This window comes from Pyrus communis, chromosome 10 (assembly GCF_963583255.1).
Source record: "Pyrus communis chromosome 10, drPyrComm1.1, whole genome shotgun sequence".
Taxonomy (NCBI): domain Eukaryota; kingdom Viridiplantae; phylum Streptophyta; class Magnoliopsida; order Rosales; family Rosaceae; genus Pyrus; species Pyrus communis.
Window position 1 is genome coordinate 25952054 of NC_084812.1, and position 17534 is coordinate 25969587.

General features: G+C 37.7%; 4 protein-coding genes across 4 annotated transcripts; all 4 read right to left on the reverse strand.

Annotated features, from left to right (window-relative positions):
- Positions 1–409: 409 nt before the first annotated feature.
- LOC137748090 (toll/interleukin-1 receptor-like protein) lies at positions 410–883 on the reverse strand. The gene is made up of 2 exons (XM_068488181.1): positions 852–883; positions 410–770 (listed from the first exon to the last, which is right to left on the reverse strand). The coding sequence occupies exons 1-2, from the start codon at positions 881–883 to the stop codon at positions 410–412; spliced, it is 393 nt and encodes a 130-aa protein (XP_068344282.1).
- A 909-nt stretch (positions 884–1792) lies between these two features.
- LOC137746436 (disease resistance protein RPV1-like) lies at positions 1793–8912 on the reverse strand. The gene is made up of 5 exons (XM_068486454.1): positions 8309–8912; positions 3979–5071; positions 3135–3413; positions 2678–3028; positions 1793–2563 (listed from the first exon to the last, which is right to left on the reverse strand). Exons 1-5 carry the CDS (start codon positions 8800–8802, stop codon positions 1904–1906), a joined length of 2877 nt encoding a protein of 958 aa, XP_068342555.1. The 5' UTR covers positions 8803–8912; the 3' UTR covers positions 1793–1903.
- Positions 8913–10247: 1335 nt separating this feature from the next.
- Positions 10248–13895, reverse strand: LOC137748390 (disease resistance protein RUN1-like). Its single transcript, XM_068488537.1, has 5 exons — positions 12962–13895; positions 12466–12729; positions 12067–12345; positions 11361–11982; positions 10248–10727 (listed from the first exon to the last, which is right to left on the reverse strand). Exons 1-5 carry the CDS (start codon positions 13880–13882, stop codon positions 10705–10707), a joined length of 2109 nt encoding a protein of 702 aa, XP_068344638.1. The 5' UTR covers positions 13883–13895; the 3' UTR covers positions 10248–10704.
- A 588-nt stretch (positions 13896–14483) lies between these two features.
- On the reverse strand, positions 14484–15563 carry LOC137748092 (toll/interleukin-1 receptor-like protein). Its single transcript, XM_068488182.1, has 2 exons — positions 15097–15563; positions 14484–14517 (listed from the first exon to the last, which is right to left on the reverse strand). Exons 1-2 carry the CDS (start codon positions 15561–15563, stop codon positions 14484–14486), a joined length of 501 nt encoding a protein of 166 aa, XP_068344283.1.
- Positions 15564–17534: the final 1971 nt, after the last annotated feature.

A 17534-nucleotide genomic window follows, 5' to 3' on the forward strand; every position in this document is an offset into this window, starting at 1 on the left:
CAAAGGCCTAATCTTCAAAAGCCTAATCATGCATTCGTCACACTACACAACAATGGTATAGGTGAGATAAAACCTCAACCTATCTAAATTCTAAAGCTCAACACATCATTACCAAATTCTTTTTTTTTTTTTTTTTTTGTTTTTTGGGAGTGAAAAGATTTGAATATATAGTGACGCAGGTGCACTACGTTAATCGATGTGATTTAGCTCGATCTGAGAACACTGGTAGTAAGATCAAGCATTGATGTATTCTGATATCGGAGTTTTTAAGCTTTGCATTTAAATGCATAAAATCAAAGAATATAAGCCTTTACTTGAAATCAATTTACAGTTTATCGACATTTTGTAAACAGAGGTTGGCAATTGAATTTTATAATTAAGGAATTAAAAAGGAAAAGGAAGTAAGTAATCACCCATCAGTCGCACGAAAATCCTCGCCGGCCAACTCTGCAGCTTCATTAAGAGCTTCTTTCCAGGTCTGCACCATTTCAGGGAAGCGCTTTTGATGTTCCCGGAAGGCTTCCTCAAAAGCACCCCTCTGATGCCTGACATCGGAAGGATCGATGTCATAGAAAATTGGCAAAACCATTTGCCCCATTATTCTTCTGCAGGCCAAGATCTCGACCAGCTCATCAAGACACCATCTCGACTCGGCATACCCGCTTGAGAAGATGACAGCAGCAAGCCTAGAGTCTTTGACTGCTTGTTTCAGTGCTTGTGTGATAATTTCGCCTCTGGTCAATTCGTTCTCGTCGATAAAGACGTTGAATCTGTGGTCTTTCAATGTGCAGTAGAGGTTGTTCGTCAATTCCTTGGGCGTTTAGCCTCTGAAGCTCAAGAACACGTCGTACTTGCTACATTTTGAGGAGGAGGAGGAGGCCATCTTTATCAGTAATTGTGACGATTCTCAATTTCTTGGCACTTTCTCTATTGTGTGGGTCTATAGTCTTTTACTTTCTATTTCTCGTTTGATAATATAACTTTCCTTTTAGGAGTTCATTCAATTGGGATATTGAGAAATTTTAATTTTTTTAATAAAATTAAGAGTATTTAATCAAGATTTTAAGTGATTCTATTCTATTAGAATTTTAAGATAGTTTATTAAAATCTTTAGAAATCCAGGTGTATTTAATTAGGATTTTAAAAAATTTGATAAAGTTGAGGAATTAGAAAGGATTAAAGAGATTTTATAGTGTATTTTAAGCATCCATAAATCTCACCTCTCCCATGAGATTTCGAATGAATTGAATCAAAATTTTATATGGAATCTCTACAAATAAATTAAACTCCATAAAAATTCATAAATTTATAAATTCATTTAACTCTTTAAAATTCTCAAATACACCCCCTTAATTTCATGCGCATATTATCGGAGGAATGAATACAAGCTCTTGGCAACCGTCGAGATTGAACTTTGAATTTCGGCATGCTACCAATTGTTCTGGTGAAGCATTTGTTGTTCTGACCAAGTATTCAATTTATTTATTTTTTTATTCGAGAGAACTTTGAATTTCTGCATGGTACCGAATTTGTACTTAAAAGTGTCGAAGGGAGAAAACTTATCTAGCCAACTTGGCTACACCAAATATACAGCCAGTACTCAATTCTTATGTGGCATGTGCATATTTCTTTTTTTCTTTTTTTATATATACATTTTTTTTCTACATTTCAGAAACAAGTCTTCAGACATGAAATTTACTAGTTCCAACTTATTTCAGCTATAGGCCACCATATCAAAGAAGAGGAAAATTGCATCCGAAAAGCTAGCATGTTTTGAAGATAACCAAAAATAAAAAAAAGGAAAATAAGTATTAATTAAAGAGAACATTATAACTTCTTACATACCAAAGGGAAATATGTAGTATAGCATGAGTCCCAAAAGTACTAATGGCTCGAGTTCAGTTTATGAACCTTTTTCTTCTTCTGTTATGCTGCTTCCTTTTTCTTCTTCTGTTATGCTGCTTCCTTCTTGCATGATTTCATCAGTTTCTTCTGCATTTCTTTCAACACTGGGATCCAACCTGAGTCTTTTGCGGGATTGATTCTCATGGGACGAGTCATAACCGTGTCCTGCCTTATGATTGCCGTCCTCTTTGCACTCACTTGAATATGGCATAAATTGAGGGCCGAGCGCATATTCATTGATTAATTTTTCCTTTTCCAGATTTATCCCTATTTTCTTCACCCTGAGATGAATATCATCAGTAGTCCCTGGTCCTACAAAGTGTGCACCAACATTTATCTTGTCTCCGCCTTTCACATTGAGCTTATTGTTTGACAAATGTCCCAGCCAAAGATAATTTTCATGGCAAGTTAATACAGTGGCACGCATTGGAGAGATGAGAAATACAGTGTTCTGGCTATAATTTGCAACACGAATGCGAAGAGAGCCACCAGATTTGGAGTCGTCTGAAGAATAAATGATGCACACAGTCAATGCTTTTAAATCACAGCCAAAACTTTGCGGCGCCGCTATTTCACCCTGAGGGTCGACAGGCGTAAACCATGATGGAATTTCATTTCCAGGAAGAAAAAGGCCACCATTTCCGCTTGTACTCCATCCCTATACCATGGAGAAAGACAGGTACAAAAAAGGATGACCAGCATGTAAGAAAGAGAGAGAGAGAGAGAGAGAGAGAGAGAGAGAGAGAGAGAGAGAGAGAGAGAGAGAGAGGACCTGTAGGATCGCTTCTTTAAAAGAAGCAGTGAGATTGGTGCACCCTTCCATATGAATACTTGTCATGCAATTTAATGCTTTATCCAAGCCTAGAATTTCAGTGAGTTTGGGGGAGTGATTCAGGTGCAATACTCTCATCCTCGACATTTCTGAAAAATCCGGCATTTCTTGCAATGCAATGCACTCATCCGCTTCCAGGATTTCCAAATTTGTTGGTAAAGCTGGAATTGCCTGAAGGTTTTTGCAATCTTTGAGTATCAATCTCTCAAGATTTGGGGTTTTTGAAAAGTCCGGTGATCGTGTTAGGTTATGGGAATGACTTAAATTAAGAAACTTCAACTTCTCAAGCAACTGTCAGATAAAAGGAAAAATATTCAAATTCAAATAGAAGACAGAAAGCATGATGTTTACAAAACCTAGAGGAATGAATTAATAATTGGTTACAGCCATAACATACCAGATCGGAATCCTGCCACACTCGTGTGAGTTTGCTATAGCTGAGGTCAATAACAACTATGTTTGGGTGATCAAAATCTTCTGGTATGACCTCCAGGGGGAATCCATGCCAACACAACCATCTTAACTCATTTGGCAGATTGTTGTAACTGCCAGTGAGCTTGACGTAATTGAGTTTGAGCAATCTCAGACTATGCATGTTTCTAAATGCTTCTGTACTGAAGCTAGTCTCGTCAGACTCTTGCAAATCTAAAGTGAGTCCTTGAATTGCTTCAGTTCCCTGTTGAGAGAGAGCGAGAAACAGGAAAGGGAAGAGAGAGGGAGGAGGGGGGGGGGGGGGGGGGGGAAGGAAACTGAGTAAGAAAAAGGCTATCTGCATGTGGAAAGATGATTTATACACATGAAGTAAAACCATGCATTGAATGTATGAATTACAAGAGAGGTAGACAACCTATGACCTGCCGCGGTACCTTTGAGTTAAAGACATATAATTTGTGCTCAGACATCCGTTGTGCCGTGTCCAAATTTGTTAGGTATCTTAGTAAGCATCCGCTACAGGGTTTTTTACCTCTTGTATCTAAGAGCAGAACATATATGATACATGATTCTGTTATTTAATTTGAGATAATTCAATGCACTAGGTTCTTTCCATGTCTCCTACACTTTCCTTTCTATGCTCTGTTCCTCTTTTCATTCAACCTGTAGTATATATGGGTGTCTATCCAATCAACTCATTGTTTTGTATACTGTTGAAACATCCAACTTATACAATTTATTAGATGTGTGATATGCATATTTATTAAGTGCATGCGTTTGACATAAAATTTGATTGCGGAATTACTTACAGATTTGTCCCTCAATACGTCTATCACATCATCGTGATGCCATAACCTACTGCGTTTTCCAGGGACATCAGGGGATTCCGCATGCACAATGTATCTTCCCATGTCGCGAAGCAAATCATGCATCACCAGCGTGAAATCTTCATTAGTAGTTACAAGGCATCGTTCTTGGAGGACACTGATTCTGATTTCTGGATATAAGTCACAGCCATCCAATATTTTCATGACATAGTCCTTGTTCATTCCAGCAAAGAAACATGATACATCAAGGAATATAGCCTTCAGGTCATCATCAGCTAGCTCGTCAAAGCTTATTGTAAGTCTATTGAGAATTTCCCTACTATGATGACTTTTAAATTTCTCCAACTTACTTTTCCATTCACTTATGCTTGCCCCAGATAGATAAGAACCTAAAATTTCAAGTGCTAGTGGCAAACCTCCACAGTAATCAACAACTCCTCTTGGGACTTGAAGAAATTTTTTAATAGGATAATTGTTGGAATGCCAACAAAGGAGCTCAAAAGCTTCTTCTTTATTCATTGCTGGTAGATGATATATCATATTCGCTTTTAGTATCTTTAGCAAATGCTGGTCTCTTGTGGTTATAATAATTCTACTACCTGGACCAAATGAGTAAAATTTTATAGCTAATGCTTCTAACTGTTTCACGCTGTCTACATCATCAACTATGACAAGTACCCTTAGGTTGCTAAGTCTTCTTTTTATATCCTCGGTCCCTTCATCAACTCTACGAACCTTAATGATTCCCGATCTCACTACATCAGAAAGAAGTGTGTTTTGCAAATCAACCAGTTTCTCTTTTCTCACATTAGCAAGAAAACTTTTACCTTCAAAGGTATCCTGATATTTGTTGAAAATGGCTTCGGCAACCGTCGTTTTACCCAGTCCGCCCATACCCCAAATTCCAATTATGCGAACATCATCTGATCCTCCAACATCTAAATAATTACTGATTTCTTGCACCCGAGAATGTATTCCAACTGCAGGCACCCAAGAATGTATTCCAACTGCAGTGCTCTGGTGCAAGACTTCGATGACACCTACGACAATTTTAATGATATACTGATCCTCAAACCTGGTTGTCAAAAGTCCAAATGAAGCAAAAGTTAGATTTATTATACAAAACTGCAACATTAAGATGTGGATGTGTTCGTTCAACTGTAACTATTCAGCATCTGACGAGCCAAAGCCACCAAATACCGTCAAATTTTGATATCTAACCATTTCGAATTTTACTGAGGGGCCATTTAGAATTGCTTATGTAGGAAGCAATCTGTTCATGAACAGAAGTGCTTTCAGTCGACATATGTTAACATTTGCACTAAAAATTCATGTTCCTGGAAAAGCATCTGACATGGACTTCCCTAGAAACAGCTTCTACGACTCAAAAATACTTCTAACTTTGTCGCCAAAAGCATTTTAGCGGCTCGGCCGATTTCTCGAGATTCCCGACTATTCCATTTTCTGATGTTAGCAATGTATAGCGGTCAAATAGGACCATTTTCTTCTTAAGACCTTTTACTTTTTTTCGTCATGTGGGAGTTAGAATTAATTCCAGTTTATCTACTTCTATCCATGTGGGGGGAAAGAAACGTTTGTATTCAGCTACAAAATTTATCCCTTCGAAGAAATCCCAAACAAGCATCATTCTATTGTTTCTTGATACGGTTTTTACATATAAATGTTTTTAAATATGTAAAAAATTAGATTGGGAATTTAAAAGCCAGACAAAATAAAAAAAGGAAATAAGAAAGTAACTTATTTACCAATGGGCTTTTCCAACAACAAAACCAGATAAATCTGCAGCTTCGGTCAGAGCGTCTCTCCATAGCTGTAACTTTTCTTTGACCTCATCGAACTGCTGTTCGTGCTTCAGAAAAGCTGTTGCAAAAGTGCCGGTCTGTTTCCTAACATCTGAAGGATCGACATCATAGAACACTGGAACAACAATTTGACCCAGTGTTCTTCTGCACTCCATGATCTCCACAAGCTCGTCAAGACACAATCTTGATTCCGCATAGCTCTGTGAGAAGATGATGATAAAGGTTTCAGACTCTTCGATATCTCGAGTCAGTGAGATGCGTGGACTTTCCCTTCCTTCTAGCAGGCGACCGTCTATAAAGGTTCTTACTCTGGCCCCTTCCAAAGCCATGTACAGCATGCTCGTGAATCTACAGCATGCGTATTGACCTCCAAGGATCAAGGACACGTCGTACTTCCAACGTTTTAAGGAGGAAGACGAGGACGTCGAGGTATCCATTGGAAAAATTGTTTGTTGCTGCACTTGTATTCCAACTGCAGAGCTCTGGGGCAAGATTTTGATGATACCTGCGACAATTCCCATGAAACACCGAGCGTCATCCCTGGTTGTCAAAAGTCCAAATGAAGCAAAAGTTAGTTTTATTATACAAAACTGCAACAATAAGATGTGGATGTGTTCGTTCAACTATAATTATTCAGCATTTGACGAGCCAAAGCCACCAATACCATCAAATTTTGATATCTAACCATTTCGAATTTTACTGAGGGGCCATTTAGAATTGCTTATGTAGGAAGCAATCTGTTCATGAACAGAAGTGCTTTCAGTCGACATATGTTAACATTTGCACTAAAAATTCATGTTCCTGGAAAAGCATCTGACATGGACTTCCCTAGAAACCGCTTCTACGACTCAAAAATACTTCTAACTTTGTCGCCAAAAGCATTTTAGTGGCTCGGCCGATTTCTTGAGATTCCTGACTATTCCATTTTCTGATGTTAGCAATGTATAGCGGTCAAATAGGACCATTTTCTTCTTAGGACCTTTTACTTTTTTTCGTCATGCGGGAGTTAGAATTAATTCCAGTTTATCTACTTCTATCCATGTGCGGGGAAAGAAACGTTTGTATTCAGCTACAAAACGTATCCCTTCGAAGAAATCCCAAACAAGCATCATTCTATTGTTTCTTGATACGGTTTTTACATATAAATGTTTTTAAATATGTAAAAAATTGGATTGGGAATTTAAAAGCCAGACAAAATAAGAAAAGGAAATAAGAAAGTAACTTATTTACCAATTGGCGTTTCCAACAACAAAACCAGCTAAATCTGCAGCTTCGGTCAGAGCGTCTCTCCATAGCAGTAACTTTTCTTTGACCTCATCGAACAGCTGTTCATGCTTCAGAAAAGCTGTTGCCAAAGTGCCGGTCTGTTTCCTAACATCTGAAGGATCGACATCATAGAACACTGGAACAACAATTTGACCCAGTGTTCTTTTGCACTCCATGATCTCCACAAGCTCATCAAGACACAATCTGGATTCCGCATAGCTCTTTGAGAAGATGATGATAGAGGTTTTAGACTCTTTGATTCGAGTCAGTGAGATGCCCGGACTTTTCCCTTTTTCTGGTGCATGATCGTCTATAAGGGTTCTTAGTCCGGCCCTTGTCAAAGCCAGGTAGAGGTGGCTCGTGAAGTTCCAGCGTGTGTATTGACCTCGAAAGCTCAAGAACACGTCATACGTACAATGTTTTAAGAAGGAAGACGAGGGCGTCGAGGTATCCATTGGAACAACTGCAGAGCTCTGGGGCAAGACTTCGATGATATTTGCGACAATTCCCATGATAGACTCTGCTTCATCGCTGGTTGTCAAAAGTCCAAATGAAGCAAAAGTTAGATTTATTATACAAAACTGCAACAATAAGATGCGGATGTGTTCGTTCAACTATAACTATTCAGCATTTGACGAGCCAAAGCCACCAAATACCATCAAATTTTGATATCTAACCATTTCGAATTTTACTGAGGGGCCATTTAGAATTGCTTATGTAGGAAGAAATCTGCTCATGAACAGAAGTGCTTTCAGTCGACATATGTTAACATTTGCACTAAAAATTCATGTTCCTAGAAAAGCATCTGACATGGACTTCCCTAGAAACCGCTTCTACGACTCAAAAATACTTCTAACTTTGTCCCAAAAGCACTATAGCGGCTCGGCCGATTACTCGAGATTCCCGACTATTCCATTTTCTGATGTTAGCAATGTATAGCGGTCAAATAGGACCATTTTCTTCTTAAGACCTTTTACTTTTTTTTCATCATGCGGGAGTTAGAATTAATTCCAGTTTATCTACTTCTATCCATGTGGGGGGAAAAGAAACGTTTGTATTCAGCTACAAAATTTATCCCTTCGAAGAAATCCCAAACAAGCATCATTCTATTGTTTCTTGATACGGTTTTTACATATAAATGTTTTTAAATATGTAAAAAATTGGATTGGGAATTTAAAAGCCAGACAAAATAAGAAAAGGAAATAAGAAAGTAACTTATTTACCAATCGGCGTTTCCAACATCAAAACCAGATAAATTTGCAGCTTCAGTCAGAGCGTCTCTCCATAGCTGTAACTTTTCTTTGACCTCATCGAACTGCTGTTCGTGCTTCAGAAAAGCTGTTGCAAAAGTGCCGGTCTGTTTCCTAACATCTGAAGGATCGACATCATAGAACACTGGAACAACAATTTGACCCAGTGTTCTTCTGCACTCCATGATCTCCACAAGCTCGTCAAGACACAATCTTGATTCCGCATAGCTCTGTGAGAAGATGATGATAAAGGTTTTAGACTCTTCGATTGCTCGAGTCAGTGAGATGCCCGGACTTTTCCCTTTTTCTAGCGCGTGATCGTCTATAAAGGTTCTTAGTCCGGCCCTTGTCAAAGCCTGGTAGAGGTGGCTCGTGAAGCTCCGGCGTGTGTCTTGACCTCGAAAGCTCAAGAACACGTCGTACTTCCAAAGTTTTAAGAAGGAAGACCAGGACGTCGAGGTATCCATCAGAACAATTGTTTGTTGCTGCACTTGTTTTGGTCTGCTCTGATTATTTTTCTTGGCAGAGGTTTTTGTGTTTGCATAGATGAAGAATACTTTCAGATCTGTGATCTATCTACAAAGACCACACAATACAGGAAGGTAAAGTTGGTCCGCTAAAGTCCATTAACTCCTTTTTTTTTTTTTTAAGGGAAAATTAGAAGGAACTCCTCCACGCATTAGAAAGGTACTGTCCATGTGTCCTAAAAAATATTCTCTACTCTCTTATTCTCATTTCTATCTGTTCTTTCATTTCACATATTATTTTTAATTTTATTATCTCTATAAAAAAATCAATATAAGATGTTGATGTGATTTAACCATGATCGTTCAAATAGAAGGAGATAGAAGAGGATAGAAGGGCAGAGAACCTCCTCCCTTAAGAAGGAACTCCTTCACAGTCTCAAGAGCCAAGTCTCTCTCTCTTTTCTTTTTCTTTTTAATAACAATATTATCTTAGTTCTACGGAATGGTATTTCTCTTTATTTGAAAGTGAGCGGTCTTAAGTTTGAATCACGTGTATGACGAATTCAATACCAAATTAGGTTGTCTATTGTGTGGCTTAGCCGAACTCCCTCTCCTATTAGTGTAAAAATATCGATGTATTAAAAAAAATAACAATATTATCTACACTAACTTCATAATGGGCTAGTAATAATGTAATTTAAATTCGGTTTTGGAGAATTGAACCTCAAACCTCTCATTTACATGTGAAGTGGAATACTACTAGATCGTAATATAAAGTGGCAAGTCTCTCTCTTTTAATTTAAGGGTTGATTTTATATTTTCTGCCTCAATTTTTATGGTTTTTTCACTTTGGTCCTCCCAATTTTTTTGTTCCAAATTGGTCTTTTTTTCTTTTTTTTTTTTTTTTTTTGGTAATCAAATTGGTCATTTTCTTTTTGTTAGACGCAAACCGGTCCTTAAAACTTCTAAACGTGTGTCTAATTGGATAGATGAGTAGGTTTTGCTTTAAAATACGATAGAATAACACAAATTATAATTTAAAGGACATTTTGGTAACCCATGTACTTTGACCAACACATGACCACTTATGTCTACAGCTAAGCATTTATTTTGAAAGAACATAAATAAAAAAAATAAAAACAATAGAATGGGGCTTGTAAACTGAAGTTAAGTGGTCACATGTTGGCCAATGTAGATGGGTTACTCTGTTTCAAAAGTTAACAACTTTGTTCATCACTTTCATAGTACGTATCACCTTATTTTCACTTGCTTTGTCAGTTTGGTCATTTTGTTTGATTTTGTTAGCATTTTAGTTCAATTTGAAACTTTTCATCTAATTAGCTTCAAATTGCAACTCAAAAATGATTTATAAACTTCTTTGAACCAGCATTTCCAAAATACATCTTTGAGCCAATAAAGCAAACAAATTTCAAAACACAACCCAATCAAATTCAAGATTCCATAAGATCAAAATTCAAAACACACCCAACCAAGTTGATATTCAACCAAAAAAAGAAAAACCAAATTAATAGTACACTTAAAAGTTGTGTTTCAATAAACTACCAGCCTGCACAACCGCTCTTGCGAATTAAACAGTTTATGAGAACACAAATTTGTCCAAATTTATCATTTTTCTAGATATCTGGTGTGACATACACTCCTGTGCCACAAGGCGAATTCAACTGCTCAGACTGGCCATGTGTGCCCTATCTGCTGTTGATTGTTTTGAGAAGTTTGAAGTACCACCTGATGGGGATCCGAAATGTTCTTCTAGAGGATGGAGCCCTACAGGGTCAAACGCAAAGTCCCCCTCCAATGTAATATTTCCTTTTGCTCTTCCTTTGTTCGCTTTAAGTGTTGTACACTTCTTCCTTCACCGGATCTTGTACCATCAGAGATTTTCTATGACAAGGTTTTAACAACACCTGCACGTTGATAATGTACGGCACTATGGTGAAAAGTAAACAGTACAGGGAAAACGACACTTCTCCATTGTGGATGCAGAATGTTGCGGATCCAATAAGGATTTCGAATTGGAACTATCAACAGCTTTGTGCAATGAGGATTGTTTTGTTTTTTATTTTTACCATATTCCAAACTACTCTAATTCACCGGGAGGGGGATTCGAACTTAGTGCAAGGTATGTGCACATTTTCTTGGCCAACTAGCCTAACGCACATGTTGTGCGGGGACAACTAAAAACAATATATTTGACGTAGACAACATTAAGAAGAATGCAAAGATGGAGAAACACACATTCAAGAATATGCGGTGCAAGAAATGCAACAAGCTAGTTTTGGATATTTGTGAGCGACTGGAGAGAGCTTCAAGCGAAAAGAGGTTTTAAGTTTTAAGATTTTAGGACAGTTGATTTCTTTCCTCGTTCCCAACGACTTCAGAACTAAGAACTTAACCAAATTAAATAAGCCCACTCTTTGCTTGGCATCAACATTTTATCAAAAATTTTATATGTTCACTTCTTACATACAAGGGAAATATGTAGTATACATTCTGTGAGTAACAAAAAAGGACTAATGGCTCAAGTTCAGTTTATGTACCTTGTTCTTCCTTCTTGCATGATTTATCAGTTTCTTCTTCTGCATTTCTTTCAACACTGGGATCAGACCTTAGTCTTTTGCGGGATTCATTCTCATGGGACGAGTCATCACTGTGTCCTGCCTTATGACTGCCTTCCTCTTTGCACTCACTTGAATATGGCATAGATTGACAGTCGAGTGCATATTCCTTGATTAATTTTTCCTTTTCCAGATTGATCCCCATTTTCTTCACCCTGAGATGAATATCATCAGTAGTCGCTGGTCCTACAAAGCGTGCACAAACATTTATTTTGTCTCCACCTTTCAGATTGAGCTTTTTGTTTGACAAATGTCCCAGCCAAAGATAATTTTCATTGGAAGTTATTACTACAGTGGCACGCTTTGGAGAGATGAGATATTCAGTGTTCTGGGTACAATTTGCAACATGAATGCGAAGAGAGCGAAGAGAGCCACCAGATTGGGAGTCGTCTGAAGAATAAATGATGCACACAGTCAGTGCTTTTAAATCACAGCCAAAACTTTGGGGCACAACTATTTCACCCTGAGGATCGACAAGAGTAAACCATGATGGAATTTCATTTCCAGGGAGAAAAAGGCCACCAATTCCGCTCGCACTCCATCCCTATACCATGAGAAAGATAGGTAAAAAAAAGGATTACAAGCATGTATGTATACAAGAGAGAGAGAGAGAGAGAGAGAGAGAGACCTTTAGGATTGCTTCCTTAATATCAGCAGTGAGACTGGTGCACCCTTTCAGATGCAATTCTCTCATCCATGACATTTCCTGAAAGTCGGACTTTTTCCTCAATGCAATGCACTCATCCGCTTCTAGCATTTTTAAATTTGTTGGTGAAGCTTGAATTTCCTGAAGCTTTTTGCAACCTTTGAGTATCAATCTCTCAAGATTTGGGATTTTTGAGAAGTCGGGTAATCTGGTCAGGTCATTGCAGTAACCGAGATTAAGAAACTTCAACTTCTCAAGTGACTGTCAGACAAGAGAGAATGAATATCAAAATTCAAATATAAGAGAGAAAGCATGATGTTGGTATTTACAAAATGTGGAGGAAAGATTTGATACATAGTTTGGTTGAGTTCAATACAGTACCACGTCGGAGTCCTCCCAAACTTGTATCAGGTCGATATAAACTACGTTTGTTTGATTGAAATCTCCAGGTATGACCTCCACAGGAAAGTCAGTCCAACACAACCATCTTAACTCTTTGGAGAGGTGTTCGCAGTATCCAGTGAACTTTACACCTTTGAGTTTGAGTAATCTCAGTCCCTGCATCCCTCTAAATGCCTCTGTGCTGAAGTTAGGCTTGTGACGATCTGACAAATCTAAAGCGAGTCCCTCAATTTTTGCCGTTCCCTGTTACAAACAAAAAGCAACTAAAATAAGACAAGGATTATTTGCATTTTGCATAGACTTGAACTTCTGCACCACTAGATCTATGACAGAGTTTGCATAGGGCAATTTTCAGATAATTCAGTAAATAAAATCAGTTCTTCTCTTCTCTCTGTTCATTGAACCCACATGCAATCCATGCATTGTATATTATTGTATGATGTGGGATATGCAATTTGATTGGGATTGTACTTACAGATTTGGTGGTCAGTACGTGTTTCACATCTTCATGATCCCACAATCTACAACGTTTTCCAAGGATGTTTGGAGATTTTGCACGTACAATTTCTCTGCCAGTGTCCCGAATCAAACCATGCATCATCAGATTGCCTTCTTTATCAACAGTTACAAGGCATTGATCCTGGAGTACTCCAATTTTTATTTTTGTATCATGATCATATCGATCCAGTATTTTCATGACATAATCCTTGTTCGCTCCTATAAAGAAACACGATATATCAAGGAATATAGCCTTCACATCATCATCAGTTAACCCATCATAGCCTATCTTAAGATTTTTGTGAATTTCCGAATAAGGCCGTGATCTTTTCAAACTACCCAATGCACTTTTCCACTCACTTGTGCTTCTTCCTAATAGATAAGAACCTAAAACTTCAAGGGCTAGTGGCAAACCTTGACAGTAATCAACAACTTCTCTTGCGAGTTGAAAATACCCTTCCATAGGACAATTCATACTAAAGGCACGCCAACTAAGGAGCTCAAGAGCTTCTTCTTCATTCATTGCTGGTAGATCACACCTCCTATCCACGTTTATTATCTTTAGCAAATGTTTATCTCTTGTGGTTATAATAATTCTACTACCTGGGCCAAATGAGTCGCGTTTTATAGCTAATGCTTCTAACTGTTTCACGCTGTCTACATCATCAACTATGACAAGTACCCTTAGATTCTTAAGTCTTCTTTTTATATCCTCGGTCCCTTCATCAACTTTACTAACCTTTATTTTTCTTAATCTCAACACATCATAAAGAAGTATGTTTTGGGAATCTACCAGTTTCTCTTCTCTCACATTAGCAAGAAAACTTTTACCTGCAAACTTATCCTGATATTTGTTGAAAATTTCTTTGGCAACCGTCGTTTTACCCAGTCCGCCCATACCCCAAATTCCAATTATGCGAACATCATCTGATTCTCCGTCATCCAAATATTTACCAATTTCTTCTACACGAGAATCTATTCCAACTGGGTTTTGGGGTATGGCCAAGTGTGTGTTCTTCAGTTTTCTAGCGATCTCATCAACAATTTGCTGGACAAACTTTCCTTCATACCTGATAGTAAAATTTCGAGAAAAGGAAAAGACCAAATTAGTCTTTTTTTAGAAGTGGCTTTTAGAGCAAAATTGTAGAAGACAACACTCCAAAAATATCTAAAAGAGAGAAAGCACCGAGAGATAAAAGTCTCTATATGTGTGCTGCTTGAAAGCAGAAAGAGTGGATGAGTGCGAGAAGAGCACAGAAAACACCAGTAGATTGTGCAACGGAAATGGAATCAAGTTAGGACTCTAGTGAAAGAGCATCAATCTGAATTTCATGAGGACCAAGTGAGTGTTAGAAGAGAACACCACGAGGAGAGTGTGCAAAAGATCAAACTATGACAAAGAAGTGGAGGAAAGCCCTCTCTTGCGAAGAGTGATCAGAACTTGTAATCGAAACAGTTCCGAGTCACAAAGATGAAAACGCAGGAAGGGACTACTTGAATCAAAGATGATCAAGATCTCCATGAGAGTAAGTCCTGTCACAAGGATTTTGAAGTAAGATCCGACATGGGACTACTTGAGAAAAAGATGATCAAGACGAAATACAAGCAGAGATCAAACTTGTACATAGAGAGGTCTCTCATATATGCCACAAAAATTATTTGTTCAAGTAAGAATGTAGATGAAATGTTTGTTTGCTAAATGCCTTTGAATATTGTTGTGTTTCTTGTATTCCTATCTTGTCCTACTATTTGTCATTCAAATATATGGAAAGTGTGTGAGAAACAAAGGCCTAATCTTCAAAAGCCTAATCATGTATTCTTCACACTACACAACAATGGTGAGATAAAGCCTCAACCTATCTAAAACTCAACAAATCATGACCAAATTCTTTTTTGTTTTTGTTTTTTAGCTCAATCCGAGCACACTGGTGGTAAGATCAAGCATTGATATATTCCGTTATCGGAGTTTTTAAGCTTTGCATTTAAATGCATAAAATTAAAGATTATAAGCCTTTACTTGAAATCAATTTACAGTTTATTGACATTTGGTGAACAGAGGTTCGCAATTGAATTATACAATTAAGGAATTGAAATCGAAAAGGCAGTAAGTACCCGGCAGTTGCACTAAAATCCTCGCCGGCCAACTCTGCAGCTGCAGTAAGAGCATCTTTCCAGGCCTGCACCTTGTAAGGGAAGTTCAGTTGATGACTCCGAAATGCTTCCTCAAACTCTCGCGTCTGGTGCCTGACATCGGTAGGATCGATATCATAGAAAATTGGCAAAACCAGTAGCCCCATTGTTTCTTTGCGGGCCAAGATCTCCTCCAGCTCCTCAAGACACCATCTCGACTCAGCATACCCCCTTGAGAAGATGATAGCAGCAAGCCTAGAGTCTTTGATTGCTTGCTTCAGTGCTGGCGTGATAGGTTCGCCTCTGGTCAATTCGTTCTCGTCGAGAAAGACGTTGAATCCATGGTTTTCCAATGTGCGGGCGAGGTAGTCCGTCAAGTTCCTGCGTGTGTCGCCTCTGAAGCTCAAGAACACGTCGTACTTGCCACATTTTGAGGAGGAGGAGGACATCTTCATCAGTTGGCATGCTACTGCAGCAGCAATTCTGACGATGCGAACGGCAAATCGGGCATACACCAAAGTCAAGTCAACTCCCCATTGTTTCAAGTCCACAATAGAGTAAGAGCTTTTTGCATCTTTCGGCTGGCAACTTCTTGGCACTTTCTGTTGAGTGGCTCTAGTCTTTTACTTTCCAGTTCTCATTTGATAATGTAACTTCTTTATTGATAAATTAAAAAAATTAAAAATAAATAAATAAATAAAATACTTCACTCTTAATTTTATGTAAGCGAGCCGCTTAGTATTGCAGTCTGTTAATATTTTTTTTTCAGTTATAAGTAAGAGGTTTTAAGTTTAAATCTCGTGAATAGGCAAATTTTATACTAAATTAGGTTGTCCATTACGTAGTTTAGACGAATTTTCTCTCCTTTTATTAGTATAAAGTATATCATTGTACTCAAACAAAAAATTTCATGCAAACAACACTATGGAAAGAATGAATCAAACTCGGAACCTTGAGTTCAAATGTGCTTGTTCTTAACAAAATGGGTTACAAAGCCAATTACTAAAAAAAATCCACGCATTTATCAAAACATTACGTTTTTTTTTTTTAAACTTTGAACTTCTGTACAAACTCTTGGCAACCCTCGAAATTGAACTTTGAATTTCTGTATAATGGGATCCAATTGTTCTAGTGATGCATTTGCTTTTTTCACCAAGTATTCAATTTTTTTTTTTGTTTTCATCTCAAATAGTCTTTGAAATTGATCAAATATATTAAGATGGTCTTTGAAATTGATCAAATCTAATTAAATATTACCATGTGGATTAAAAAATATTTAAATAATAAAAAAAACAATGTTTTGTCAGAAAAAAAAAAAGGGTCCATCGTCTTCCTCGCGAAGGCTCAGCTGCCATGGCAGCCCTGCTACACCACCTTCTCCCCACCTTATCCTCCTACCCACCTCTGCACCCGAGGTCCCGAGGCCTAGATCACCAATAATTCTGACGAGTAGCAGAAGATTTCGGAAAAACCCACCTTCCCCATGGGTTCTTTTTGCTTTTGCTGGGAGTGGATGCTTTTGGTGGGGGAGGGATGGCATGGCAGCATGCTTGGGCGAAGAAGACCACGGAAAATATCTTTTTTTTTTTTTTTTGACAAATTTCTTTTATTATTATTTAAATATTTTTAATGACTTTTTATTAGCATTCGACAAATTGCTGTTTACGCCCCATATACTGAAAAAAACTTATGCTTACTTTTTAAACCAAACATTATCTTAATACACCACATTTACTTACCCAAAATTACCCTCCGACACCACTTTCTATCATACTAAGGCATATCCGAAGAGAAAACAATTTCAAAACAAGAAATGCAACTCTTAAATTGTGACTCTCAGGAGGCAATGCACTAAGAAGCTGCTCATCTCAGGGCCTCCTTAAAACCCTTTCTCTGAGGGAAGCAGCTTCTGAGAAGAAAAATTGAGAATTGTCTTTTTTGTATGCATGAATGCTCCATTAACATGGTCTGATACATAGTGCTTGCAACAACCCCAAATTTTATGTCACCATTTTTGACAGCACCCCACATATTCAAACACCAAAATTTCCCAAAAATTAAACAGGTTTTTTAATCAACTTGAACAAAACCCGGATGAAATTGTAGGCAAATTTTCAGGGTGATTAGAATAAACCAAAAATCAAAGTGGTGAGAGAAATAAGAATTAGGGCATGTAAGTCATTTCATATTAGAGCATACAAGACATTTGATATTTAAATTTTATGTGGAGTGTATTCATCAATATATGAGGTGCCAATAAAACAACCGTTTTTAATCTACGTGTCAATAATTAACTAGATTTGTGGAACCCAATTATATGCCATATCAGCACATAACATTTTTTTTTTTTTACAAAATTATGACGGAATAATCACATTGATTTGCAATGACCATTTTCAAGGACTGCATTGATCGATTTT

Coding starts and splice junctions, on each gene's coding strand:
- LOC137748092 (XM_068488182.1), bottom strand. CDS start 15,563: ATGTCCTCCTCCTCCTCAAAATGTGGCAAGTACGACGTGTTCTTGAGC. Junction 14,518..15,096: donor GATTTTAGTGCAACTGCCGG/GTACTTACTGCC, acceptor TCCTTGTGACAG/GACTTACTCTCATGGAGATC.
- LOC137748090 (XM_068488181.1), bottom strand. CDS start 883: ATGGCCTCCTCCTCCTCCTCAAAATGTAGCAA. Junction 771..851: donor TCCTCCTCAAAATGTAGCAA/GTACGACGTGTT, acceptor GAAAGACCACAG/ATTCAACGTCTTTATCGACG.
- LOC137748390 (XM_068488537.1), bottom strand. CDS start 13,882: ATGGGCGGACTGGGTAAAACGACGGTTGCCAAAGAAATTTTCAACAAA. Junction 12,730..12,961: donor ACGTACTGACCACCAAATCT/GTAAGTACAATC, acceptor TGTTTGTAACAG/GGAACGGCAAAAATTGAGGG. Junction 10,728..11,360: donor ATGCAAGAAGGAAGAACAAG/GTACATAAACTG, acceptor ATCAACGTGCAG/GTGTTGTTAAAACCTTGTCA.
- LOC137746436 (XM_068486454.1), bottom strand. CDS start 8,802: ATGGATACCTCGACGTCCTGGTCTTCCTTCTTAAAACTTTGGAAGTAC. Junction 3,414..3,978: donor ACGTATTGAGGGACAAATCT/GTAAGTAATTCC, acceptor CTCTCTCAACAG/GGAACTGAAGCAATTCAAGG. Junction 2,564..2,677: donor TTAAAGAAGCGATCCTACAG/GTCCTCTCTCTC, acceptor TCCATGGTATAG/GGATGGAGTACAAGCGGAAA.